General features: G+C 50.7%; 1 protein-coding gene across 6 annotated transcripts; it reads right to left on the minus strand.

Annotated features, from left to right (window-relative positions):
• Window positions 1-815: 815 nt before the first annotated feature.
• Zdhhc1 (zinc finger DHHC-type containing 1) lies at window positions 816-25,453 on the minus strand. 6 transcript variants are annotated; one of them, XM_057753947.1, is made up of 13 exons: window positions 25,207-25,453; window positions 16,450-16,528; window positions 14,609-14,655; window positions 12,770-13,012; window positions 7,138-7,313; window positions 5,342-5,443; window positions 4,893-5,017; window positions 4,650-4,808; window positions 4,304-4,416; window positions 1,857-1,939; window positions 1,573-1,666; window positions 1,359-1,437; window positions 816-1,249 (listed from the first exon to the last, which is right to left on the minus strand). In XM_057753947.1, the coding sequence occupies exons 4-13, from the start codon at window positions 13,010-13,012 to the stop codon at window positions 987-989; spliced, it is 1,437 nt and encodes a 478-aa protein (XP_057609930.1). In that variant the 5' UTR covers window positions 14,609-14,655; window positions 16,450-16,528; window positions 25,207-25,453; the 3' UTR covers window positions 816-986. The 6 variants fall into 6 exon arrangements, with proteins under 6 accessions (XP_057609930.1, XP_057609931.1, XP_057609928.1 ...); XM_057753948.1 differs by lacking the exon at window positions 16,450-16,528; XM_057753945.1 differs by lacking the exon at window positions 14,609-14,655 and having other exon boundaries at window positions 1,857-1,936.
• Window positions 25,454-27,429: the final 1,976 nt, after the last annotated feature.

Genomic DNA, 27,429 nt, shown 5'->3' on the forward strand with positions numbered 1-27,429 from the left:
AGTGGGGTCCCCAGCCCTTAAAGGACTTCTCAAAGAGTCATCCTGAGACTGTTTAGAAGCTGAATTGAAAAGACTGAATTGAAAAGAGCGGGATCATCTCCCTCACTGACAAGGACTACAGCTAACTAAAGACCACAGTTGTTGCCAGCTACCCCCAGGTTCTGAGTAGAGTCCAGATTCTGGCCCATCGGGGGAAGATCGGGACAATCAGTGGATCATACATACCTAGCCCTGGAATGCTAGGCGATGACGACCACTGTCATGAAACAATTCCGGACTTTTTTTTTTTTTTTTTTTGGTTTTTCGAGACAGGGTTTCTCTGTGGTTTTGGGGCCTGTCCTAGAACTAGCTCTGTAGACCAGGCTGGTCTCGAACTCACAGAGATCCGCCTGCCTCTGCCTCCCAAGTGCTGGGATTAAAGGCGTGCGCCACCACCGCCCGGCTCCACCTCAGTCTTCAACTGCAAATACTACTTAACTAAATAACATTGCTGGGTGTGGTGGCACACGCCAGTAGTCTGGGTATTCAGGAGACTGAAGCTGTGGATTCAAAATGCTGAGGCTAGCCTGGGCTACAAAGGAAGCTGGAGAAGGAACGGAGTGGAGGGAAGGCGAGTAGTAGTGCTTGAACATGAACAAACCCCGTGTTTGATCCCCGACCCTTAAAACAAAAATCCACTCCAGGGAATCTTCCACCTCTCCTGACCCACCCCACACTCTGCCCCAAGTCAGCTAGTAACAGTCACGGTCGGCTTCAGGAAGACCACGGTTCTTTCCATTATGAAAATAAGCCCTAAGCCCACAAAAGCATTTAAAAAAAAAAAAGTTTATTGGAGCATCAGGGCTGGTGGAGTGGATATTGCTGAGTATTGGGCAAGGGAGGCCGATCCCGCCGGCCTTGAGGCCCGCATTCGGTGCGACAAAGATGGGGTGTTGCATAGAGTCGGGCCGGCCATTCCTCCACGGCCCTGCCGCCTCTAGTCCGCACTAAGGCAGGCTATCTTCACCGCCGCCAAGTGACCCGGGCTCGCCGCTGCTCGGGCTCACGAACACGGCCGGCGAACGTGCCTGTAGCGCCAGCCCAGACTCTCGGCCCCTGGCTCCTGGGGCGCCCAGCGCGGCACTGCCCAGGCGTGTCTGGGCCACTGGAATCTCTTCCATGGACTCGGCTGATGCGGAGTAGTAGGCGCCTGGGCTGGCACCGGTGGAATCCGACGAAGAGCTGGAGTGGCGGCCAGGGGTCCCAGTCTCTGCACAGTGAGGAAAACTTTACTGAAGACAAGGGCTGCAGCTAAGGCTTTAGAACCTTTCCCTCCCTCGAACTAACCCAATAGAATCCAACCTGAGAGGAGTGCTCACCCCGTAACCTGGGCAGCGGGGGCTCCAGGTCCAAGACCCCAGACCTTGGCAATCTATACACACGCTGCTTCCTCTTTTTCTGCAGAGACAGAGGGGGTGTGGGCCACTTCCCCAGACCTCATTTTGCCCAAAGCAGCAGAGGTACTTCTAAGAGTGGAGGCTTCTTTTCCATCTCCCTCTTCTTGGGCAGAGGATCAAACCCAGTCCCTCCTACCTGGGGTTGGATCCGTGGAGGCAGAGCCAGTGTGTCTGAGGAGGAGGGCAGTGGTGGCTCCACTTGGCCTTGGGTGGCAAGAAACTGGGAAGGACTGAGGTAAAAGCCAGAGAGCAAGCTCTAGATGCTGCCCCGGAGCCCTTGCCTGCTAGAGGTTCCTGTCCTAGCAGGACAGAGAGACACTGATCCATCCAAGACTTTGCTAAACTGGCCCCAGACACGTTTTGACCCTGACCTACCTCCCTTTTTCCCACCACCCATGGGGACAGCCAGGTAGTACTTACTTGGCATTTAATGCTGCCGGCGTGGCCTGGCCAGAGGGCTCTGGACGCACATGGCTGAAGTTCCTCAGGTAAAACTCCATCTCCTCGGGAAAGAGGGGGTCAGAAAGGCTGGGAGGCTATGTCTGGAGCCACAGCCTCCTAAGCCCTGGGCACACCTTGTCACTGGCCTCTCTAGAAGCTTGGTGGCCTCATGTCCCAAGGGTCTAGGGCTGTCTTCCTGGATCTCAGATGGGCTAGGAAAACCCTTCTGCAGGGTAAGGTTTCAAGCACTCATTTCCATATCTCACGCCATCACAAGGACTCTCTTCAGCTAGTCAAACTCCAGTTATTCTACTTGAGGAAGGCTGCAGCCCCTCGGGTACAGTATGCTTAGCCAAGAGATTCTTAGGGACAAGACACTCAAGAGTGGCCCTCATCTGCTCCTGGCTCCTCTTCGGGCTACAGTCCTCAACTAACTTGTTCAGAGGCCAGGAGACCAGTTTGTGTGCTCCAGCACTAAGGGGTCAGTTCAGCTGCATACTGAGTACATCCCTCGCTCCCAAAGAACCAGGAGGATATGGGTACAATCATTGTCCCTGCTCCCCAGAAGGAAAGGGTACAGGTGAGGAAAGAGTGCCGCAGCCCTGAATCTTGGTTCATACAAAGAGAATTGAAAGGCGGTCAAAGTAACAAACCCTGAAGCAAAGGGCTGGGAGTGACTGGGCCGGCACCTCCGCATGCCCGACGCCTCCAGCTTTTCTGGAGAGAACTGCAGGTGAAGAAATAAAAGCCCGGGAAAAGCCAGCTCAGGAAGGGCGTGGGGCAGAGGGCAAAGGGCGGGGCCAGTGAGCTGGAGGGAGCACCCAGACAGCTGTCGCCTACTAGGCAGGCGTTTCCATGGTGACAGAGGCGTCCTGACTAAGTCAGAGACGACACTGTAACAGAAAGCCGTCTCTAAAACAAGCCTATGTTTTGGGGGCAACGGCTCCAGAGAGGGGCCCCTCCCAAATTCCTGCTGGGCGGGGGTGGGAGGCTGCCTGCTGGGTCCCTGAGAGTTTTAGGGACTAGGATAAGGCCCAGCCAACTACTGGCTGGCTGCACAGGTACAAAAACTGAGGCCACAGATAAAGTCCCATGCTCAAACTCTGCCCAAGATGACTCTTTGGGGAGGGCATGGGGATACCTGTCCAAGCAGAGCGGCACAGGCCAGAAACTAGTCCCAGGTACTCACACCTTTCTCCCCCACAGCACCCAGCAGAGGGGACAAAGGCTACCTTGGACCCCTAGTCTGCAGGATAGAACAGAAGCCAGGCCCTAACCAGCTAAAAGGAAGTCTGAAGATATCACCAGGAGGTGCCCACTCGGCCTTCCCTCCTTTCCTCAGAACTGACCCTCAGGTTCCTTCCTCAGAAACCTTCAAACATTTGCACATTCCTGAATGCACTTTGGAAGCTCTCAGTCACTACATTCTCTCTTCTGTAAAAGAGGACAAGCACCCGGCGCCTATGGGGCAGGCTTCCCTCGAGTTATCTACAGACAAACGGAATTGACTTAAACGGCTTTGCTGTTGCCAAGCTTGGCCCCAAAGGTACAGGACCCTGAAGTCTGGGCATCCCAGAGCAAGTCTTGCTGACTTACTTGACAGGTACTCTGGGATGCACACAGACCAGGGCAGGTATGTGCCAGGGTGACAGGGTTCTCTAACAGTTGCTAGTGCTCCTCAGCCTGGCCCATGAGCAGGGTTCAAGCCCTGGGGATGAGAAAAGGAGAGGCGGGGTCCTTCTCCAACCCGCCCACCAGCCTGTGTTTGTATCTAGTTGCCATGAAGATTTGGGATCTCAGCCTTCCCAGCAAAGCCTGCCCGGGCCCCCTGCCTTCCCAGTCCCTAGGGCCTCTGAGCACTGGACCACCTCCATCTCCAGCTGCTGACCTCAGGAAGCCGGGGGCGTGGGAATGGGGATAGGCTGGTCAGCAGCTGGGCTGGCCCGGCCAAAGCCTAGGTTGCAGGGTTCCTGCTTTGTCTCCTATGTGTAGATGTCTTAACTCTTCCCAGACCAGACTTCAGTTTAACCTTTCTGAACCTTAATGTGCCCATCTCTAACAGACTGTCAACAGCTGCCCCTGTTCTAAAACTAAAATAGGATAAGAGGTAAGAAGTCAAGACTACAGAAGAAGAGACCCGATGGCTACGGCCTAACTACCCAGTTGACAACCAGGGGTCAGCTTCCTCTCGCAAGTGCCTGGTGCCTGGACAGGAGGACACGGGACTGCGGAAACACTCGAGCTCCTTTTGGCTATGTTGGTGCCCATGGACCAGCAGAGGCTGGGTCCTGCTTCCCAGTGCCCACTCCAGCTGCTGTCCTAGGCTTGCTTCGCTTGCAATAGTCTCCTCGATGGCTCTTGCTGCAAAGCCCCACTCCCCGCCACACACATACACTCATGCCCAGGTCTCTGGGCCACCTCTATACCTGAACGGGCGGCATCTTGCGGGGGCACGACTCAAGCTCCTTGTGGGTCTCCTTTGCTTCCTGGGCTGGGCGGTGCTGCACAATGTACTCATAGGTGGTAAGCTTGTGCCACACTGGTGGGTGTGGGAAGAGAAGGGTCAGCAGTGGAGAGGTGACACTGGAAACTGGAAGGGCGGGCAGCCAGTACCAGGTTCAAATCCCCAGCCACAATTATACTAAGCAGTGGGGCAAAACCAGGCCTACCACAAAGAACTGGCACTGGATTTCATGGCTCTACAGTTCAAAAAGGCACCTCCCTGCCGCCGAGACTCCCTCCCTTCCGTGTGAGCCTGGAGGAGGCACTCACTTAGATAAATGTGGAAGCAGAGCAGGTGGCCGAGCAAGGCTGTAGAAAGCAGGCCTAGGAGGATGAGTAGGGCAGCCAGGGCCAGGATGGCAGGAGCCTGGGTCTCCACAGGGGCAGCAGGCAAGAACACAAACCACACATCTGTGTGATTCTTCAAGACTGTAAGGCATAGGCAGTCTGTGCTTAGCCAGTGGCCAGGGGTGCACTGACTAAAACATGTCTGTGTCTAGAACCCACACTGACCTTCAAAGTGTTGGTTGGTACGAAGCTGCATGGGGTTGACAAAGAACTCCACAAAGACATATGTGGCCACCAGCACCAAGAGCAGAACACCCAATAAAGCAGATGCCACACTGTGTAGAAAGAGCCTGGCCCGGCCACAGGTAGCTGTGAGCACTCAGGACCTAGGGCTTGGTAACAGCCAGAAGCCCAGAAGCCAGGCTCCTGACCCCAAAGCCCCAACTCCTCAGAAGTCAAAGTCATAGAGCCTTAAGAGGTAACCACTTATCAGGCCCCCCATCTTTGTCTGGACCAATAGGACGGAAGACTCCAAACCCACCCTCATCCATCCCAAGTACCACCTTCTCAGCATGCACGCACCCCTACCCACAACTGTGCGCCACGTTACAAGCAGTCTACAATAGAGCCCAGACTCAGAGGGCATGAGTCCCCAGACCCCAGGTGACTCTCACCGATAGTTCCTCTCGCCCACGCAGTTGTTGAGCCACTTGCAATGATGGTCGAAGCCGCAAACGCACTTGTTACAGGCGCTGCAGTGTTTGGATCGCGCACTCCTGCGGAGGGTTGGGGAAGGCACCTCGCACCGGCCAGGCAGCCCACCTTGGCAGGTGTAGCGATCAAGTCAGGCCTGGTTCCTAATTACCTACAGGCACCTCCGCCCCTCCCGGAGCGCTGCAATGAGGAGCACACGCGCCCTCTGGCGGAAACACGGGGTGGGACACCTGGAGAAGGTTCTGAGAACCATGGTAGAGGGAAGAGGGGGTGCTCTGTGGGGTCCTACTCTGGAACTACATACCTAAGTAAGGTTCACATGAGAAAGAAATGGGGCGTCCTTTGCAAGCAAGGACCTCTGTGCCAGACCACACACAAGATGCAGGTACGGAACCTGAGGCAGAACGCACAGCTGCCCGACTGGTGTTTTAATTGCACTTCTAACAGCCCCATTTTGGGGTCCCTTTCTTTGTCATCCTACGGGAATTTTCCTGGCACTCTTCCAGAAGGCCTGTGTGGGCTAGCTGTAAAGGAGCCGAAAGGAGAGGTGTTCACTGTCATCTAGGGGCGTTAAGGAAACCCGTGGGCAAGGAACCCATGAGAGAATGCCACATTAGGAGACAAGTGGGGTCTCCCCCAGGAGGCACAATGGAAGACCCAAATGAGTATGGCAGGATCTCTCTCCATCGTTCATGGAAAGTAACTGCCAGAGCCACTCAGAGCACATGCTAACTGCTGCTTAGGGAATGGCAATAGGCCTTTGGTTCCTTTACACAGACCCCTCTAAGAGGCTACTTTAAGCCTTCAGTTTCCAAGAGTGGAGCTGGCCTTGGGCTACATGCTCTCCCCCAACACATACCTGAGTCTCGAGATTTCGAAACTCCAGTAATGTAGGGAAGACTCCTAGAGAGGCACTGGGATTTGCCAAAGGAGACCAGGTGTTCTGTCTCCTCAATAGTAAAATATGGAAGCAAGCCACTTGGCCTCTTTGGCCTCAGACCCCTCATGGGTAAACGTGCTGGGAGCAGGGGCTACACAGCTAATGTGGCCTTGACTCTGCTGCTCAGTATTTTTGTGGCTCAGGACACCTCCTAGCTTTCTGACAATAGGTTCTGGCTCTTTTGTTAAAGAACACGGCACTTAGCACAGAACACATAAGGCTGACCTCCCTCCTGACCCTGGGAGGAGGCAGCAGGTGCAGTGAAGATGCCACTGGCAGAGTTGGTCATTTAGACTGTGGTGCCACCCAGTGGCTCCTGCTTTCGCTACCGGAAATGTTAGCCCTTGTCCTCTCTCCCAGCCACTCTCAAGTCACTCCGCCAAGACTTTGTTGTTGTTTTTGGTGGTGGTGGTTTGTTTGAATCTGTGTCTTACTATGTAGCCCTGGTTACCCTCAAGCTCACTAAAATCCTCCTGCCTCAGCCTCCCAATTGCTGGGATTACTGGTATGCACCACCATGCCCAGTTCTACCAAGACTCTTTCTGTCTTGTTTTTGAGACAGGATCTTTCTAGGTGTCCTGGAACTTACCACGTAGACCAGGCCAGCCTGAACTCCCAGAGATCTGCCTGCCTCTTGCCTTCTGAGTACTGGGACAAAGGGTATGGGCCAGCACACCCACCCTCTAGCACAACTCTTGACTATGCAAAGTACAAGTGTTCAGGGGCACAAGTATAAGTGTTGAGCCTGGCGTGAACCTCTGGTCATCCTCCAGGCGCACTCACGGGCCACCCACTGGCTCGCACACATCCACTCACACGTCCACGTCACAGAGGTTGCAGTGCAGGTCCTCGATGACGTGTGCATGCTGGCTGCGGTTGAAGATGGGTAGGGGCCCAGAATAGCTCTTGTCCCGCACATTGGCATCGGCTGGATCGATGGAGACAGCAGTCAGGTGCACCACGAGGTGGCCAGCAAAGATGGCACCCATGCACTAGCCCAGCAGGTTAAAGATTCAGTCCGTACTCTTTAAACCGGGAGCCCACCCACCTTCTTGGACAGAGGACTTCCCTGTCCATGCAGATTTCCTTTGTACAGAGACTCTGCCTATACTATGTTCTCCTGCCCTCACCAGACATTTTTATCAGACCCCTAAACCCTCAGCAGAATAGGGTCCTATGACAATGGAGCCCAAAGGCCAGTACCATGTACTACTGCCACCAAGGGGTCTAGCCACGGGGCTTAGGCCTGCCAGTTTCTTGCCTCAGATTTCAGGTGAAAGTCTGAAGGTCGTCATCCCCTAAGGTCCAGAGACTAAAGCTGAAATTCTGAGCTTGGTTTCCTTGCTCTCACAGGAAGCAACTTCTAAGACAGAAGCCACTGCCCCCTTTCAATAGCTGGGGCCAGATGGAGAACCCCTTGCAGACAGAACTAATCTACCGGCTCCCTCCCCACCTCAAGTTCGGGTGCTTGGCACCCTACGCTGAGTGTCTGGGATAGCCTCACATGGTCAGGGCTAGCCAGGGCAGTGCAGCTAACTCCTGGAACTAACACAAGCACTTCCCATGGCTTTGTTGAGCCAAATACAGGAAATGAGCAGGCTCACCCACAGGCTCCACCCAGGTGGATACTACTTGTCCCTCCACCTACTCCCCATGAGCATCCTTTGTTCTCCTACTAGCCAGGCGGGTACCATCCCTCCACCGCTCTGTGTTCATCCTTTACCCATCACGGCAGCTGCCCAACAGCCTTTTCACTCTCCCTCGGTAGCCAGATTCCTCTCTCTGCATGAGCTAGGCTCTTCCAGAATGTGCTGTGCCACAGCTGAAGAGCTCTCTATCCCATGGCCAGGGCTATGGGTCAGCTCTCTGCCTCTTGCCTGGGTTACCTGAGAACCTCACTCTTCTCCAGAGTCTACCCTTCCTGTGTTCCAGGAGTGAGTTTTCAGAAGCCTGCACTTCCGCTCTTCCCTGCATCAAGGCCTCCAGTGACTACTGGCTCTCTGGATGAAGGTCATGCCTGAGCCCAGGCCAAAGCTCGCCTTGCTCTGGCTTCTCCCAACTCTCGCCACTCACTGTGGGCAAACATTTAGCTTCCTGCCTTCTCCTGGTTTTCCTACCACTTCACGCACTCGGCTGTTTACACGGTTCTTCCCTTTGCACCAGGCATGAGGAATATGGCAAGGGTGGGTCCTGGGCCCTCAGGAGCCCGCTGCACGACCAGAAAGCACAGGCACTAAGCAAATAACAGGTCAGTCCCATCAGTTTGTACTGATGACTTTATCTACTCAGACAGGCTCTTGCTGAAGCAAAGACCTGTATTTTGGTTACAGCCATCTTAAGTTCACAAGTTAAGTAAGCTATTCAGAAGGCTCTGTAGGGAAAGTTCTGGGATCTTCTTATCTCCCTAAGTTAAGACTGTCTATAGGCCTGCAGATCTGTGGATTCCAGGCACCAGAAGTGATTAGCATTTCCCCCTGGAAATATTTACAGACCCTCAGCATCCCCTTATCTCTTCCTAACAGCTAGGGGATGCCTCCAGACCTGACATTCCAGCATCCTACCCTCCCCCCTGCCTGTTTGCTGTATAAGGCTCCTGAGAAAAACTAAAGTTGGCAGCTTGATCAGAACACAGACTTGATGTCCATTTCTCCTGTCTCTTGCCCCTCCATTCCTCTCTTCCAGGTTACCAGGGACCCTGATTCTTGTCCTGCTGGTTGGGACAGATGGTGCCTGAACAGGGACCTGAAAACACCGTGGAGGTCTGGGAGACTTCTCTAAAGAAATGTCATCGCAGCTGACGTGTAGAAAGGAATGTCTAACAGGGCCTTGGAAGGGAAGGCAGAGGGAAAAGGGCTGGGCTGATACCAGAACCGTGCAGGCTGTCAATCAGAGGGATGGCTGAAGTATTGTCCCAGCTCACGACTGCTATATGAGGATCCATGCTGCCAAATTCTGAGCTTTCCAAGGGAATTCTAAAAAATCTAGGTGGCGCGCACCCAGCACTTAGGAGGCAGAGGCAGGCAGATCTTTGTGAATTCAAGGCCAGTCCTGGTCTACAAGAGTGAGTTCCAGGGGCTGGAGAGATGGCTCAGAGGTTAAGAGCATTGCCTGTTCTTCCAAAGGTCTTGAGTTCAGTTCCCAGCAACCACATGGTGGCTCACAATCATCTGTAATGGAGTCTGGTGTCCTCTTCTGGCCTGCAGGCATACACACAGACAGAATATTGTCTGCATAATAAATAAATATTTTAAAAAAAGAATTAAAAAAATAGAAAAGAGTGAGTTCCAGGACAGGCTCCAAAGCTACAGAGAAACCCCGTCTTGAAAAGAAAAAGAAAAATAGAAGACCTGTGCATTTTGGGTATTTATCATCCTACACTGCCAAGCAGACTGGCCCAATGGGATGTCAGCTCTTGACCTCTGACTCAGCTGGCTGCTGAGGCAAGGGCTTCCAGGAAGAGATCACTGTTGTCAAAACAGGGAAAATAAATCTGAACAGACAGGCAGACTTTACATGCAGAAAGTCATGGAGGCTGAATGAGAATCTTGAGCCTCATTTCTTTTTTTTTTCCAAAGATTTGTTTATTATGTGTACAGAATTCTGCCTGGAGATTATATATATAAAGAGGGCACCAGATCTCATTACAGATGGTTGTGAGCCACCATGTGGTTGCTGGGAATTGAACTCAGGACCTCCAGAAGAGCAGCCAGTGCCATTTTCAGTGTGTGTGTGTATGTGTGTGTGTGTGTGTGTGTGTGTGAGAGAGAGAGAGAGAGAGAGAGAGAGAGAGAGAGAGAGAGAACTCTGAACTCTGACTGCAGGATAAAAATGGCCAGGAGAAAAGGAGGGGACAGAAAGAGAGAGAGAAAGAGAAAGAATGTGAAAATGTGAGGGAGTTCAGAGTGTTCTGACTGCGGCTGCAGCTGCAGGTATCCAGGAATGGAGTACACAGGGAGATTTACTTGGAAACTAAGCAGCCATCTAGGTTAGAGAGGCAGGGAGTGGTGGGAAGGAGTGGTGGGAACTGGGAAAGAGGGTACACTCCACAGTCCTATGACTAACCGGCTACCAGCAGTGGAGGGAGGGGCGGCCCATGCAGACAGGCTGGGAGAAGGGGCTGCAAGCAGCAGGTGCATTGCTACAGATGACGCCATTTTTCTGCTCCCCTCTGCTGTCTGAGGCCCTTCCCAACATCTGCATGGGTGTGACCACTGTGCCCCACCTGCCAATCTGCCCTCCTCCTGGTCCCTAACACCCAAAGTCACCTTTGCATTCCTGAAGCTCAGGCCCATTCTGGGCCCACAGTGGGGACTTGGTCCCCACTTCTCTCTCAGAGGCCCTGAGAGCTTGCTTTAACGGAAGGAGATTTTGATGGAACCATACAGCCTTGGTCAGACTGCTAGGCTAGGTGGCTCTGGGAGCGTCCATGTGGCTCACAGAAGATAAAGAGAGACAATGAAGTAGACCAAGCCCTCAAATCATTCCGTTCTGGAAGTCACTATCCTGAGCCTCTTTCTTCATATGGTCTTGAATGAGAAACGTCCCCCATGTGTTCATGAATTTAAACTTGGTCACCAACTGGTGGCACTGCTTGGGAGGTTGAGAGCTTGTAGGAGGTGCAGCCTTACTGGAGAAGTCCACCACTGGGGGACAGGATTTGAGGGTTCATAGCCTTATTCTACTTCCTGCTAACTGTCTCTGCTTCCTGTGTGCAGTGAATGCGATCAGTTTTCCTGCCTCATGCCCGCCTACCTGCCACGCTTCCCCACCACATGAACCCTATCTAACCCCCTGGCACCATGCCCACCTACCTGCCACGCTTCCCCACCATATGAACCCTGTCTAACTCCCTGTCACCATGCCCGCCTACCTGCCAGGCTTCCCCACCATATGAGTCCTATCTAACCCCCTGTCACCATGCCCGCCTACCTGCCACGCTTCCCCACCATATGAACGCTATCTAGCCCCCTGGCACCATGCCCGCCTACCTGCCACGCTTCCCCACCATATGATCCCTATCTAACCCCCTGGCATCATGAACTGAAATAAACTCTTTCTTCTATCACTAGCTTTGGCCGTGGCATTTCGTCACAGTTGCAGAAACGTAACTAGCCCACTGCATGAATGGTTGTCACACGGCCCTGTCAAGTGTGTGGCACATGTAAGGGCTCAGTCCGCGCTACTGTGTTTGCTGTCACTGCTCTGACCTCCTCACTTCAGGAGAGTGCCTGAGGGGACCTGGGTGACCTGAGTCAGGGATGGAGCTACTTCAGACCACAGGAGACTGTCCCACCTAATCACATGAAGGCCCACGGTCCTCTTCAGGAAGGTCATTTCCTATGCACTTACCCAGCTGTTGCCCTGGCCTTGGCTCCTGTGAACCAAGAAGCCCCTGCAGACACTGCTAACGTCCGAGGATGACGATCTTCTCTAACCCCTCTACTCCACTGCCTTTGCCACTCACCAGCCCAGGGCTCTGGGGTCTCCAAGAAAGCACACTTGGATTAACAGCTGGAGCCCTTTATGTTCACAAACTTCCTAATAAGCGCTCATTGTCATCCCAGTCCTTAAAAGCAAACAGAACCCCTTCCTGTGGACCAGAGAGCTGCATTAGCTCCTCTGAGCAGCACAGCCCAGAGGAGCCTGAGCTGAGAGGAAGCCCCGTGGGCATGTGCTCTCGAGCCTATCCCATCTCCCTCTCTCAGGACTCCTCTTCAGGAGGCTGATGCCAGCAGACAGTGAAGGAACTCTCTGATGGGGCACACGGGGGTTTACTGCATCCTACACCCTACCTTGTAGCCATGCCTTCTGTCCTTGGGGGTTGCAACCAGGGCTAAGACAGCCAGACCATATGGCTCAAGCAAGTTAGTGTTTGTCACTGTTCCCAGGAGCTTGCAGGGCATTTCTATGCCACCTTTTGCCATAGCAACCCTCATCCTAACACCAATAAGTGTGCAAATATTCCTAGGCATAGCAAAATAATGTCTATAAATAAAACCACATTTGAAATGGACCGAGAAACTTACTATGTGAGAAAACTGCACCGTGACAAATCCCTTCACAGTGGAATAACTGCTCCCTAACTTGCTGTTTCAAATGAGCGCTGAACCCAGGACCTTGCACATGCTGGGCAAGTACTCTACCAGCTGAGCCATGTCCTCGCCCCCTCATTTCCCTTTCTTTGCTCAGGCATAATCAGTCTGAAGAAGCCTTAGGAGTCTCTGTCAGCCCTTCTCTGGAATTCTGTGCTCTGAGGAGCTTTGGGGCTGCCCACTCACTTTATCAGAGGAAGGGTCAAGTGAGAAGTCCAAGCCAGGCAGAAAATCAGCTGAGTCGACTCTGCTCTACACCACAAGCTCCCTAAGACCCTGAGCCCAGCCTCAGGCTTCTGCCTTCTGCTACCTATCCACCTCCCCAGCTTTTCCAGTCCCATATAGTCCAAGGATACGGCATAGCCAGCAGGCACCCAGGGGTGAGGCAGGAGGGGAACAAGCACCCCAAAGCCAATCACAGCGAAGAAGAGGTAGAGCAGCCAGGCCACAATCTGCAGCGGGTGGGGGGGCCAGCTCCATCCGTTCCGGCGAGACCGCTGGCCCTGCAGTTCTGGGGAAGGGCCACTGTCCTGGGAGGGCGCTGTCCACACGCTCTTCTCAGGGGCTGTCTTGTTGGAGGGTTTGTTGCAGATGTTCATCTCCAGGGGGAGAAGAGTAGACAGCATTAAGCCCCAAAAGGCCCCGTGGGAGCACAGGGCCCTGGCTGCAGCCACGATTTAGCAGGAGCATAGTGACCAGCAGGGCTGTGCCCTCTGCAGGGGAACCTGGGGTCCTAGCTTGACAGAAATAGACAGTTCTCTAAACCTTGAGAACAGACTCTGACCCAGCCTAGCCAGGTCAAGGGAGGATGGTTCAGACTTACTCAGGACACTGTGGCTGCCCATTACTCAAAGTCTTCCCTCTCCACAGCCATAAGAGTGAAACTCAATAAGACATGTTCTCATCTGGTAACAATATCAAGCTGGGGCCAGGGCGATGAGAACACATGCTGATTCTGTTAGGATTAGTCACCTCCGTCCCAAGATCCAAATCAAGTGTCAGAGAGGGCCCCCCCATCCTCTGCTGAGGGAAACAGGCAGTGGGGGTGTTCAGAAAGGAGATCTGGCCTCCGCTGCTTAGCAGACACATAGTCTCTTTAGGACCAGGGACCAGGAACTTCTCCCCTGTGCTGCAGAGGGGCTCTCTATGGCTGCTTGGCCGAGGATGAGCCCGCACACAAGGGAAGGGAGGATTCTTCTTGGATTTCTTCTGGCAGAATAAATGATCATGCTTCTTCCAGCCAATTTACCAGAAGGGTAAGGGCCACTGAGAAAGCTCCAAGCAAGGTCAAGCCTTGGCCACAGCCAGACCACCAGATGGCAGCAACCCCCTACCCTGGCCTGCCTTGCCCAGCTGCTGACCAAGGTGGTAGGAGCAGTAGGACTAGTTTGTCCTTACAGGAGAAGAGTCCTGCCCACCAGTATCTTCTGGACTGACAAACTAAGCAAACACTGTCACACCTCAGGAAAGAGGCCAGTTCTGAGCTCGTGGTGGAAAGGCCAGGAGCAAGCAACAAAACCCAGGCAGCTAGATTCTCCTTTCAGGGGGACGTACCCACAGATCAACAATCTCTATTAGGATCTGAATCTGCAATGGCCTCCTATTTAGAGGTGCAGTCTTGGGGGAGCTTTTGGAAACTCTGAGAGGAAGGACCCAGTTACGGGAAATGGGTCTCTGGAGATGGGCTTAGGGATGTTGTCCCTGCCTACCTCCTGCCTTGCTCTCTACTGCCTGGTCTGCTATGATGTAAAACAGCTTCCACCACCATGGAAAGAGCTGCTCCACCACGATGGGTTGGCACCCTCGGAAACAATGAGAAATGCATCCTTGCTTCCTGGCAGCTCCTGTCAGGTCTGTCATCGCAGCTACGCCAAAGCAGACAATAAACTGACAAAGCAAAGGAGGGCACCGCAACACTTCTACCTGGAGTGACTGCCTTCACAGGCCACAGAATGTAACCGGGCCATCCCTGCCCACGACAAACATCCCCTGATACAGGAAGATTTCCATAGGGTCCCCAGCAAAGTCAGGGGCCCTTGTGTTCAGTCCTTATGAGGACGGTCACTGTAATCTAGAGTATTCTGCCATCCCCATGCCTGCCGCCTCCCTACACTAGTGTCCCTCTGACAGTGAGCATGCTGTAATTCATTCACCTCTGTCCCCAACGTCCCCACCGCAAGGATCAGGAGCTATACCTTGTATATAGTAGATGCTCACTGAATGTTCGATGACTTGAAAACTTCTGAAATAAAGCAAATGTGTGTCAGATAAATGATATATGGTCCTGGCCAAGCAGGCCCAAAGCAACTAAGGTGACTGACTGTCTTGTCCTGACTCCATTCTGTGGTTGCTTAGACTGTTCTCAGCAGTCCACCCCAGCAGTCACATCTGCTTTGGCAGTACACTTGGGGTTTCCATGACCCTAACCAGAGTCCAGATGTACTAACAAAATCATTAATGTTTACGCAAACCTAAACTGAAATAACTGAAGGTATGGTATAAGTCAGAGTAATTGTTGTGTTGTGTCTGAAATAACTACTGTGTTTGTGCCTAAATGAATGTTGCAAGGTTACTCTGACCTTCATCTGACATTGAAGTCACTTTGGTTTTTGTGGTTTTTGTCTTTAAAATCACTGTACCCCGAGCTTCAGCACCAAGAGACTTTAAAGCATGAACCCACTCTGGGTCGCAGGCCAAACTGAAAGAACTCCATATTCTTAGGAGACTCCCCGCTTTGGAAGAAACAGGTCTAGGTCTGGCTTTGGGCTTTGCACTTATTAGCTGAGAGGACCATATTTACTCCTCTGGAAAGTAGGGGTATGGGTGCCCCCTAGGCTGCATAGTTTAGTGATACTGCAGGCAATCCTACAAGTAAATGCACACCACATGGTACATGTAAGTACCTCAAATAGCTCTCTGGCTTGTCTTCTATCCCTAGGCTGCAGCTACTGTGCATGATCCTACAAGGTCCTCCAAAAGGAGAGGACTGGTTGAGGTTGCCATAGGGACAAGAAAACAGACAATTAAAGCCCGGACTTGCAGGCTGCAGGGTAGCTCAGTGATAATGGACTTGTCCAGCATATGTGAGGCCCTAGATTTACTCTTTTTTTGTTTGGTTTTGTTTTGTTTTTTGAGACAGGGTTTTTCTGTAGCTTTGGAGCCTGTCCTGGAACTCGCTCTGTAGAACGGGTTGGCCTCAAACTCAAAGAGATCCGCCTGTCTCTGCCTCCCGAGTGCTGGGATTAAAGGCGTGCGCCACCACCACCAGGCTTTAGATTTAGTTTTTAGATGCACACATGCACACACACACACATGAGTACACACACTCTTGCATGTAGGATGACTCAGAAAAGTACAGTTATTGCAATCCACCATATGATAAAAATGATAGGAAAACCATTTAGTTGCCCTCAGAAAGAAATGTGTATTTTTAAACCAAACACTATTACCCAGACTTTAGCAGGTTTATCCACAATTGTTATAAAGCTGAACTGCCAACATTTGTTGACCAGAATATTTGACTTGCATTAAGGCTTTATATCTTTGTATATTCAATATCCACACATACAAGGTGTGGTGCACACACCTTTAATTTCAGGAGGCAGGCAGACCTCTGTGAGTTCAGGGACAGCCTGGTCTACCTGGTGAGTTCCAGGGTAGCCCTGATCATACAGTGAGACTGTGTCTCACAAACAGAGGTTCTCACAGACAATGGGGAGACAGCCAGTGCCTGGCTCCTCGCCCTATTTTTTCACTCTCGAGCTCTTTGTTTATCCTACTTCTTCTAAGACAAGTTATCTCTATGTAGCGCTGGCTGACCTGAAGCTTGCTGTGTACATTAGGTTGGCTTTGAACTCACAGAGATTCACCTACCTCTGCCTCCCAAATGCTGGGATTTAAGGTGTTTGCCACTATGCCTAGCCAAAACCATATATTTTGATACCTTTTGATCCTTAAGAGGGAGAAAAGTCTAACATTCAGAACTATCATAATAGAAAAAAGAAAGAAAATCGTTCCGAGGCAAGCTCTTACTTACTATGTAGCCATAGCTGGTCTTAACCACCTGCCTCTTCCCTCTGAGTACTGGGATTACAGGCATGTGCCACCACACCCAGCTGCAAAGAAAGTGTTGAGAATGAAATAATCTACATCAAAATAACTTCTTCTGCGTGCATGTGTGCACTGTCGTGTGTGTGTGTGTGTGTGTGAGTGAGAGGGGTATGCGTGGGCACGCCTACAGAGGCCAGAGGATAACCTTGGTGTTACTACTTAGGTGCTCTCCGCCCTTGTTTGCTTATTTACAGCAAGTGTGTGTGCACATGTGCATGCGTGCAGGGTTCCAGGGTCCAGAAGAGGTCACCAGATCCCCTGGAACCGGAGCTGCAGGCCTTTATAGCCATTTGGTGTGGGTGCTGGAAAGCAAAGCATCCAAGTTCTCTTCAAGAGAAGCAGGTGCTCTTACGCACTGAACCATCTCCCCTGCCACAGGCTACCCTCTGAGAAGGGGACAACTTGAGCAAAGTGAGTCGCCATGTGGATGCTGGCAATTGAACCTGGATCCTCTAGAAGAGCAGCCAGTGAGCCATAGCTCCACACCCAGGAGATCTGACACCCTCTTCTAGCCTTCACGGGCACCAGGCATACACATGGTACACGGACATGTATGTGAGCAAAACGCCCATACACAGAAAAGATAGAAGAGTAATTGTAAAAACATTTATTTAAATTTATGGGCATTTTGCCTACATATATGTCCAAGGAGGTCAAAAGAGGACACAGGATTGCCTGGAATGAAGTTACAGATGGGTGTGAGCCACCATGTGGGTGCTGGGAATTGAACTCAGGTCTTTGGAAGAGCAGTCCACCATGCCTGGCTTTTCCCAAAGGTTCTGGGGATTCAACTCAGGTCTCACACCCACAAGGCAGGCACTTTACCAACTCCAGTTCCATAGTGGATTCTTAAGCATGTTCTCCACATATGTGGTGCATTAAAATAACTGCTAAATGTTTGACACAGATAGTATACAACCAGTATCTTCAAAAACCCCAACTAGACCAACATCCCTGGCCACAGGTAAAGCAGCGGAGGCCGTTCAGAGCAGGAGAGGAGGCGAAGGCTTGCTGCAGCCTCACTGCACTCTGGCAGCACAGGTCTGTCTTGAAGTCTTTTTTCCTTTTAAATGTGGTGTGTGTGTGTGTGTGTGTGTGTGTGTGTGTGTGTGTGTGCTGCTTGGAGGAGTCTGTTCTCTCCTTCCACCACATGGGTCTTGAAGTTCGAACTCAGGCTGTCAGGCTTGGCAGCTAGCGCCTTTACCCACTGAGCAATCTTTCTGGCCCGTTTTAAAGTGTTTAGCAATTTCTCATAACAGATGCTGGAAGAGGAGTCTGAAAAGAAATGAGTGACTACTTCAGTGATAGCATCTAACTTCACCAACTCCCACGGTAAGACCTGTAACGATGAGGTTTCTTTACTCCCCAAGTAGAGGGTGCATTCCTCCAAGTGGCTTTTGTAGCCAAAGTTTCCTGGGCACTTTACCTCCAAAGGTTTTGATTTGCAGGCAGTCTGCTTTGCCCAAGCCCTGGCATAGACCATGCACGCATCTCCTTCAGCTGGACACTGGGGTGAGCACCGCAGAGTACAGCTTGATTGGGAACACAGTCCTGAAACTGCTTTCTTAAGTGGATGGCCCCAAGAAATAAACATACTGCCACCCAAAAAGATAAGTAAGATAGAGTCTCACCATGACCACCCTAAAACTCATTATGTAGCCCAGGTTAGCTCAAACCCTTAGCAATCCTCCTGCCTCATGACCTTGGGAGCTGAGGTTACAAGTGTGAGCCAAACACACGCAGCTCAAGTATTTGACACACAGTTCTCTGTCTCTATTTTTCCTTTTAATTTAGTTGAAGGACTAAATAATCTGACTAATGGATTTTCCATGTATCTCAGCTTGCTGTATAGACCGGGATAGCCTTTAGATTTCAAGACTCTGCCACCATACTGTTTTGGGCTGACATTCTGATCTTGTCACTGTGCCTCTTGCCACTACCAAAACTAGGGAATTATGATCAGTCACATGTCTCTGTTTCTTTCTTTGGAAACTGCCTCAAGGTACAGGGCTGTTCAGTTGTGGTGACAGAGAAAGGGCAGGCCAATCTTAGGGTTCAAATTTAAATCAAAGGTGACAAAGAAAAAAAGACACAATTTTCATTAGAACAAACCCCAGATGATCAAGTCTTTTTTTTTTAATATTTATTTATTATGTATACAGTATTCTGTCCACAGGTATGTCTGCACAGGCCAGAAGAGGGCACCAGACCTCATTACAGATGGTTGTGAGTCACCATGTGGTTGCTGGGAATTGAACTCAGGACCTTTGGAAGAGCAGGCAATGCTCTTAACTGCCGAGCCATCTCTCCAGCTCAAATCTTTGTCCCTGGTTTGGTTTTTGTTTGTTTGTTTGTTTTTGTTGTTTTGTAATACCTAAATACCCAAAGGTCATCAGGTCAAGCCCCGTAAACACAGCTGAGCTGGCAGTTCTCTGAGGCAGATCTATGTGGACTGTACATGGGTTTTCCAGAATCACCCCCACCAGGGCAAATGTTCTGCAGTACTGGGAATTGGACCTAGGGCCTTGCAATTACACATGCATCCTCTATCTGAGCCAGCAAGCACGTTGAAGAGGACGCATAATTTGATCCCAAAGCCTAGTCTCGCCTTTATCAACCCCACAACTGAAAAGCCCTATACCTGGCAGAGTTTGTTTCTCAAGAGAGAAACAGGAGCATATGGCTGATATAATCCTAGGACTCCACAGGGGCCACAGGCATCCCTTGTGTTAAACTATCCCAGAGTCCTGAGGGAAGAAAACTCACCATCCCAAGAAGGAAGTTTGCTGCTAACAGTCTTGGAGGTAGCTTTGACTCCAAATTAAGGTATTATTGGTCTAGAGAAGGCCACCTGCCTAAGACTTCAGAGGCAGCATGGACTTCTTTGAAGTAGCAGCAACACTCAGGAACAGACACTAAGGACATCCAGGAGCACCCTGCCTGGCCTAAACCCTGAGAGAGCTAACTCCAAACTTGATAATATTTTCTATCATTGAACTGAAGGCCACAAATTCTTTTTGGCCCAAAAAAATTTCATTACAAGGGCTGGGAGGTCGGACCAAATCCAAAATGGGGCCCACAGATGAGACCAAGTATTGTCATCAGGCTTGGGGACTTTCTCTGGCTGTCTTTTCCCTCTCAACAGCCCTCTGGGAGTCCAAAATGAAAGATATGTGGCTCTGTTCCCCCAAAACATGACCAGATGGTGCACTCAGCCCTTGGCCAGGCAAGGCTTCCTGGGGTCCAGTCCTGTGCGCCCTGAAGGTATAAACACAGATGAGACTAGGTACCTGCCCTCTTCATCTTTCCTTTCTGAGGCCCAGAGAGACACAGAGCACAGCAAGGGAGCGGGTACCTGAGTATTCGGGCAGGGAAGCCTCTCAGATGGAGCATGCCAGGGAACAGTGAGAGATGAACCGTGGGGGCTGCAAGGCTGGGATCACTTGGGCCTAGGTAGGATGCTCTGGGCATTGAAGGAGCCAGAGTATGACGTGGCTTTGATTTCTAGTCTCAGTAGAGAAGAGGGCACAAACAAGACCAGAAAGGACATGGGATGAGGTAATACTAGGAGGCTGGCCCAGGAGGGCAGTGGCTTGGCAACCCTGTATTTTAGAAGGAGCTCCAGAGAGTCAAGGTCAGGTGTACAGCTTCTCCTTGCCCATACAGTGCCCCCAGCTGCGTGTTTAGTGGGCTGAGTCGTAAAGAAGCTTTGGTAAAATATTCTTGATGTGCCATCTGCTTAAAAAGAACAAAACATACAGATGCTGGCATGGATGGAAGGAGGAAATGTCAAGGAGATGCACAGATGGTCAGAGGCACAAGTATCTGCCACCTAAGTCATGGACTTGCTTGACATCTGCAGAAGACTGAAGGGGCTATGCAGGCCTGTCCCTTGTCACTACAAGGCAAAGGCCACTGCCAGTATGACAATAATCTTTCCATTTAACATTCATTTGCTAAAATCTTTATATAACATTTTAAAAATAAAATTAGGCTACTTTAATATACATGCTTAAATTCAATGAAGAAAATCTTAGCCAGAAGCGGTGACAAATGACCGGAGACAAAAGTCCAGAACTCTGGAGGCAGAAGCAGGCAAATCTCTGAGTGTGAGGCCAATCTTGTCGTACACAACAAACTGCAGACCAACCAACGTTACACAGTAAGACACTGTCTCAAAACAGCCAAAAAAGGAAAGAAAACCTCAACATTCTGAGTTCTCATAATGAATGATACAATAGTTGTATGACTGATCTACTTCCTGCCTGCCACTGCTTCAATAAAAACGACAAATTTAGGCAGTCAGGAGGCTAAGGCAGGAAGATCACTTAGCCGAGGAGTTCAGTCATCTTGGGCAACACAGCGGAATGCTGAGATCCTGGCTCAAATAATAACAATATTAAAAGCAGCCATAAATTCAGAATGTTGTTCTGAAATCCATGTGTGAGATAGCTAAAGCAACCAGACTTGAAAACCCTGGCTCTGGGGAACCTACGGGCAGCCCTGGATTCCTGAAAGATGTCTGGAGACTTCAGAATCAACTCAGTTAGTAAAGAGGTATGTCAAAGGCAGCCGAGAAACTGGGAAGGTTAAGTTGCTTAGATCAGACAATAATAATAATAATAATAACACAAAGCCAGGCAGCATGGTGTATATCTTTAATCCCAACACTCAGAAGGCAGATCTCTGTGAGTTCAGGGCCAGCCTGGTCTACATAGTGAGTTCCAGGACAGTCAGGGCTATATAGTGAGACCCTGTCTCAAAACAACTGCCATTTTCGCCCCCCCCCCAAAAAGGCTGAACTGTAAGCTTAGAAGGCTCATATCTTTAAGCTATGAATGGAAAGAGGCAGAAGAGGCAGGCTGGAAACAGGAACCAGGGCTGTCTGGAGTGGAGCCTTCTTCTGGCTCTTCACTGCCACTCACAGTTCAGGGAGCTGAGGGCAAATTTCACAAATCCCACTTATCTGGGTGTCTTCTTTACTCATGTTTCAAAAGTTAGCCAGAAAGCAACTTGGCAAACCAAACCTGAGAACACATTTAACTTGTGGCCCAGACACTTCATTTCTGTATTTATCTTACGCTCTCCTAACACACAAAAGTTCACTGCATTGTTCCTCGTAATAACAGAGCACAAAAACAAATATAAGCATGTCATGGCATATGCACACAAGGCAATGCTATGTAGCATCACAAACAAGGGACGACTTTGTTCTTAAACTGAAGTTAGGTGAACAAACAAGACACACAATTGTAGAGTGAGCTATCAAATAAATAAAAACCAAGCCTGGGGCTGGAGAGATGGCTCAGCAGCATAGCCTCTGTTGCTTTTACAGAGGACCAGGTTCCGACCCTAGCACCCACGACATGGTGGCTCAAAACCATCTTCAACCCCAGTTCCAGGAAATCAGACACCCTCTTCTAATCTCCAAGGGTACCAGGCATGCTTATGGTACACAGACATACAATGCAGGTAAAACACTCTCAAACATAAAATAAAAATAAATCTTAAAAAAAAAAAGCAGCCATAGCTCTTCCAGAAGGACTAGAGTTCAGTTCCCAGAACCCAAACCAGGAGGCCCACAGCCACCTGTAACGCCAGTTCCAAGTGATCCAGTGCCCTCCACATATGTGACAGGTAGACACATACACAAATACACATATTTAAAGCATACATTTAAAAAAAAAGACCATCAGCATTTGGGAGGCTAAGGCTGGAGAGTTGCAACTTCCAGGCCCAGCCTGGGTTACATAGCAAGACTGTCGAAAGAAACAAACAGCCCAGAAGGGATATTCAGAGATTTGTGTTGCCACAGGCACACATTACTCTGGGAAGGAATGGCAGAACCCAAATTCGGGGTAATTTCCATGAAGATACAGTACCAGGGACAGGGTTAGACAGATGTGTTTCTGCTGTGTGTCCGCTGCTATAACTCAACCTTTTTTAAAAATCATGAGCATTTACTGTTTAAAAATATATATTAGGGGCTGGAGAGATGGCTCAGAGGTTAAGAGCACTGGCTGCTCTTCCAGAGGTCCCGAGTTCAATTCCCAGCAACCATATGGTGGCTCACAACCATCTATAATGAGATCTGGTGCCTCTTCTGGTGTATATATGTTAACAGAACATTGTATGCATAATAAATAAATCTTTAAAAATAAATATATTAGCTAGTCATGGTGGTACACACCTTTAATCCCACAACTCAGAGGTGGGCAAGCTCTCTGTGGTCCACACACCGTAAGTTCTAAGACAACCAGAGTTACAAGGATAGCTCTGTGGAAAGGCCTGAATTCAATCCCCAGAAACAACAACACACACACTCATCAAATAAGCCACTGAAAGGGTGTGTGTCACCTCTAGCCCTTCGTTCTACTGTGCTGCTGTGTGAACCAGATGAGCCTGTGAGACCTAGAGGTTTATACCAGGGACTCCTGCCTAACAACCATTTGCCAAGAGAGCTTGTTCAAGGGCTTTCTTACCCATGACGGCGGCTCTGAGTCAGGCAGGTCTGTAAGGAAGAGCCATAGAACCTTCTAGTACTGTTTGGGTCTTGTCAAAGTTGGAAACAGACTTTGGGCAATACAACAGAGCTGCTGGGCAAGACAATGGTGTAGGCTTGACCAAGAAAGAGAGCTGCTCAGTGCCCCGTGGCCCCAGAGCAAGGCAGAGGTGCACCCCGCAGGAGAGGCACTTTACTGTGTCCTTGCGAGATTCCTCTGAGTAATTCTAAATCACTTTTCAGCCTTTCTCAAGGATCTGCTTTTAGAATAATTTTCACTGAGATCTAACACGCCTCAATTTAGATCACATAAAGGGGAGCGGGAGAGAAAATGCTTCGCGGGGCACATTGGTTTAGTGGCGGGTCCTTTGTAAGAGCCGTCTAGGGGCAAATACAGTGTTTATTAAAACTCCCCACAGGTGCCAGAAAAGCCTGCGGTCTTAAACTTTCTGAGAAGTGGGTATAGTTCAACTAAAGGATGCATAGCACATCATTTCCAGAAAACAGGCTAGAACTTAAAGCTCTTCTCAAAGGCCTCTCTGCTCTTTGGTTTCAAATAATGTGGCTGGGCCTTTATTTTCTCTCTCATAAACAATATGTCGAAGTCCGTTGCTATGGCAAAGAAACCCTTGAGATCACTCCTGAGTTGACATGGTGTGCAAACATCTCTGTGTCACTCTCCCCTTGAGATCACTCCTGAGTTGACATGGTGTGCAAACATTTCTGTCTCCCCTTGCAGCTGCCACCACAGACGCCAGGACACAAGTTCAGAAGAAGAAATAAGAAACAGCACCAGGGAACAGAAACAAAACCAAGGAAAGGAGGCGAGGGTTGTTGATTTTTAACCAGGAAATCAACTAGAGATTGTAGGAGCCAGCCTTGGGGAACACCCACCAAGAAAGTCATTAAGAACAAAGTTGTGACAGAACAAAGTAAGAAAAACAATAGGGGAAAAACAGGCTAATTAAACACCACCATTGCTTTTATTGCATCTCAGGGTGATTGTCTGTATACAGCTGGTCTCCCACAGCAAAACAGCCATTCCACAAAAAGAGTGACCACTGACCACCCCTCATCTAACCTAACCCTTGGTAAAGAAAGTGAAGCCTGCTTCTCAGGATCTCTGCTGCGTTGTCATCGCTCCCTTACAGCACGTCCATGCTCTAACAGCCATCATTGCCATTTAGGTAGCACTCATTCTAGACCAGGCGTGCTTGAAGCGCTTCCACGGAATTCACTTAATTGCCCGCTCTGAAGTAGTCCAATTGCTTCCCACGGCTCCCACCCATCTCTTTAATCCTTGGTCTCAGATGTAGACCCCCTCATTTTGTCTCATAGACATGACAACTCATCCCCTGTGCCCAGAGCAGGGCGCGGAGAAACTTCTGGGTTCTAAGAGGCTCGGCTGCACTAGCAGAGCTAAGCTTCAACTAATCAGCTCAGCAGCCAGAATATAAAGCCCTTATCAAAACCTGAAACTCAGGGGGGCGGTGATGGCGCACGCCTTTAATCCCAGCACTTGGGAGGCAGAGGCAGGTGGATCTCTGTGAGTTCGAGGCCAGCCTGGTCTACAAGAGCTAGTTCCAGGACAGGCTCCAAAGCTACAGAGAAACCCTGTCTTGAAGGAAAAAAAAGAAACCACAAAACCTCCAACTCATAGAACTCTTCAGTGACTCCCTTCCCTTTCTGGGATAAAAGCTGAACCGCCTCACTATGAACTGTAGGGACTTTCCTCGTGGTTTCTCTTCTTCACTGGTACTCTACTACCTGGACTTTTGTGTTTGCTTTTCCCTCTTTCAGAAATACCCTTCCCCTACTCACAATTCTGGCTCCTTTCCAACCTCCACGTCTTAGCTTAAAAGTCACCTGTAGGGCCCTTCTGAGCACTTACGGCGACCTAAGCCTACTCTAGTCACGTGTCTGGCCTCTGCTCCCCAATCCCGCCTTAATTCTCCGTGGGTTCTGGAGACTGTGGGCGTCTGTTCTTAGGCCCGACGCCTGCACAGGGCCTGGCACTCGGTGAGCGCTCAGTGCAGACCTATAACCCTGATTAGTGCTAGAAGCAAGTCCCGAGCTCCCCGGGTCGGCGAGACCGGCCCAGAGTCCTGCCAGGCACCGGAGCAGCGCGACCCGGTGGCTCGGGCCAGGCTCGAGGTGAGAAACGCCGCAGCCGCTCCTCACCTGCGCCAGATGCGGCCTGCCAAGGTCAGCCAGCGGCTCGGCCCCGTCCTGCCCGTCCACCCTCCCCAGGGCGGCCGCACTTCAGACCGTCCGGGCAGAGTCAGTCCCCCGGACCCGGAGGAGACGCGTCCCGGAGCGTGGCTCCATCCTGGACCGCGGCTGGGCCTCCGAGTCCTTCGGCCTTAGTTCGGACCGGCTGGCTCGGCAGCAGTGCCACGCCAAGGCAGGCTGGGCCTCACACGGCGCGGGGCCCGTTCCCCTGGCAACAGCGCTGGCTACGGCGCCCCACAGCGGCCAAACCGCGCTGCGTCACTTCGTTGGGGCATCCTGACTCTGGGCGGAGTTTGCCAGTGCCCCCCTGGCTCCGCAGCATGCCCATTCGTTTTTTTATTCCGTATTTTTACCCTCACCTTTCGTTGAGAAAATCCACTCCCTTCCATCATCACCCCGCAATCCACAAAGTCTTCCAATAATCCTAAAACGCGTCCTGTACGCCCCCCCCCCCCGTGTGTGTGTGTGTGTGTGTGTGTGTGTGTGGTGTGCGTTCTACCACCTCTGCCTTCTGAATGCTGGGATTATAGTAAGGCATGGCTGCCTACACTTTTAAAGAATGTGCTAGACGATAGATTCTATCTCAAAATTATTATTATTAATTATATGTGCTTGTGCTAGGTGGTGGTGGCGCACACCTTTAATCCCAGTGCTCAGGAGGCAGAGGCAGACAGATCTCTGTGAGTTCAAGACCAACTTAGTCTACAAAGAGAGTCCCAGGACAACCAGGGCAGTTACAAAGAGAAACCCTGTCTTGGGGGGGGGGGGGGAGCGGGCTTTATGTGTTTGTGTCTGTGCCCCCAAGAGGCCAAAAGATATCAGATCCCTTTGGAGCTGTGGTTGCACGCAGTTCTGAGCCCCCAGACATGGGTGCTGGGAACCAGACTCAGATCCTCTACAAAAGGAGGTACACACTGGACTACTGAACCATTGCTCCAGTCCCAAAATAGCTCATTTCCTTATTGCCCTTAAAGCATGCATAATTCTTCCTGAGAGCTCCCATCTTCAGGAAACTCAATAGGTCTTCTCCATTAGACTCTTCCTTCCTAGATCATTCCAAAGCACTTGAAAGCACACACACAGACACACACACCTTCTGTCTCGACTGGTCTCTGCTACTGAGGCTACAGCTATTGCCCCAGGCCACAAAGATTTTCAAATTGGGGCTCTGCAGGCTCCTTCTGGACCGTCCAAGGGATGGAACCTTTAGCCTCTCTTCCCTCTGAAAGGCCTCACTGTTAAATTGGATTCTTTAGAAATTCCCTCTCCCTGCTGAGTGTGGTGGTGCTGGCCTTTATTCCCCAGTGCTGGGAGGCAGAAACAGGCCTATCTCTGTGCGTTTGAGGCCAGCCTGATCTACGTAAGCAAGTTCCAGGACAGCCTCCACGGCCCTAAAATGGTAGGTTGCTGGCTCCCTCTGAGACTGGACAGATAGAGACAGAAAGCATATCTATCACTAAAAAAACGTGCAAGTCACATGTGTGCAATAAATGTGACTTAACTACGCTGTCACACGCCAGTTTGGGTCCTTAAGCAAGTTAGCCTCTCTATAATTTAAATTCTTGCTTTCAGGACTAACTGATAAAGCTCAAACTTGAAGATAATATCAAAGTTACTCTGGCTTCAGAGACACATATGACTCCTGCATTGTTATCTGGAAATGGAGAACCCAGGAGTCAACTAGAGATGGTCACACAGGAATGAAGGTGGAAGACGGGCCGACGAATGTCCACAGCAAGGAAAGGGACCCAAGTCAGTGCCTTCTAGACCCCAGACTCTCCTACCTCCTGGATACCTGTCCTGCATGTCTAGAGAGTGCCCTAGATGCAACGTGCAAGATATCCCCATAATTCACTCTTACAGGGAGAATACAGTGCAGCCATCTCCTGCACCCGCACCTCCTGGGGAGCACTACCATCACCCCATCAGTCCATCTCTGCACACGCACCTCCTGGGGAACACTGCCATCACCCATCAGCCCATCTCTGCACCTGCACCTCTTGGGGAGCACTGACATCACCCTATTGGCCCATCTCTACCTGTTGGCATCTTCTCATATGTGTTAGTGTCTTTCTGTTGCTGCGCTAGAACACAATGACCGAAGGCAGGTTATAGAAGCGTTTGTTTGGGCTGACAGCTGCAGAGACCAATCCGCCGTGGCAGGGAAGCAGG

Source organism: Chionomys nivalis, chromosome 21, assembly GCF_950005125.1.
Source record: "Chionomys nivalis chromosome 21, mChiNiv1.1, whole genome shotgun sequence".
NCBI lineage: Eukaryota > Metazoa > Chordata > Mammalia > Rodentia > Cricetidae > Chionomys > Chionomys nivalis.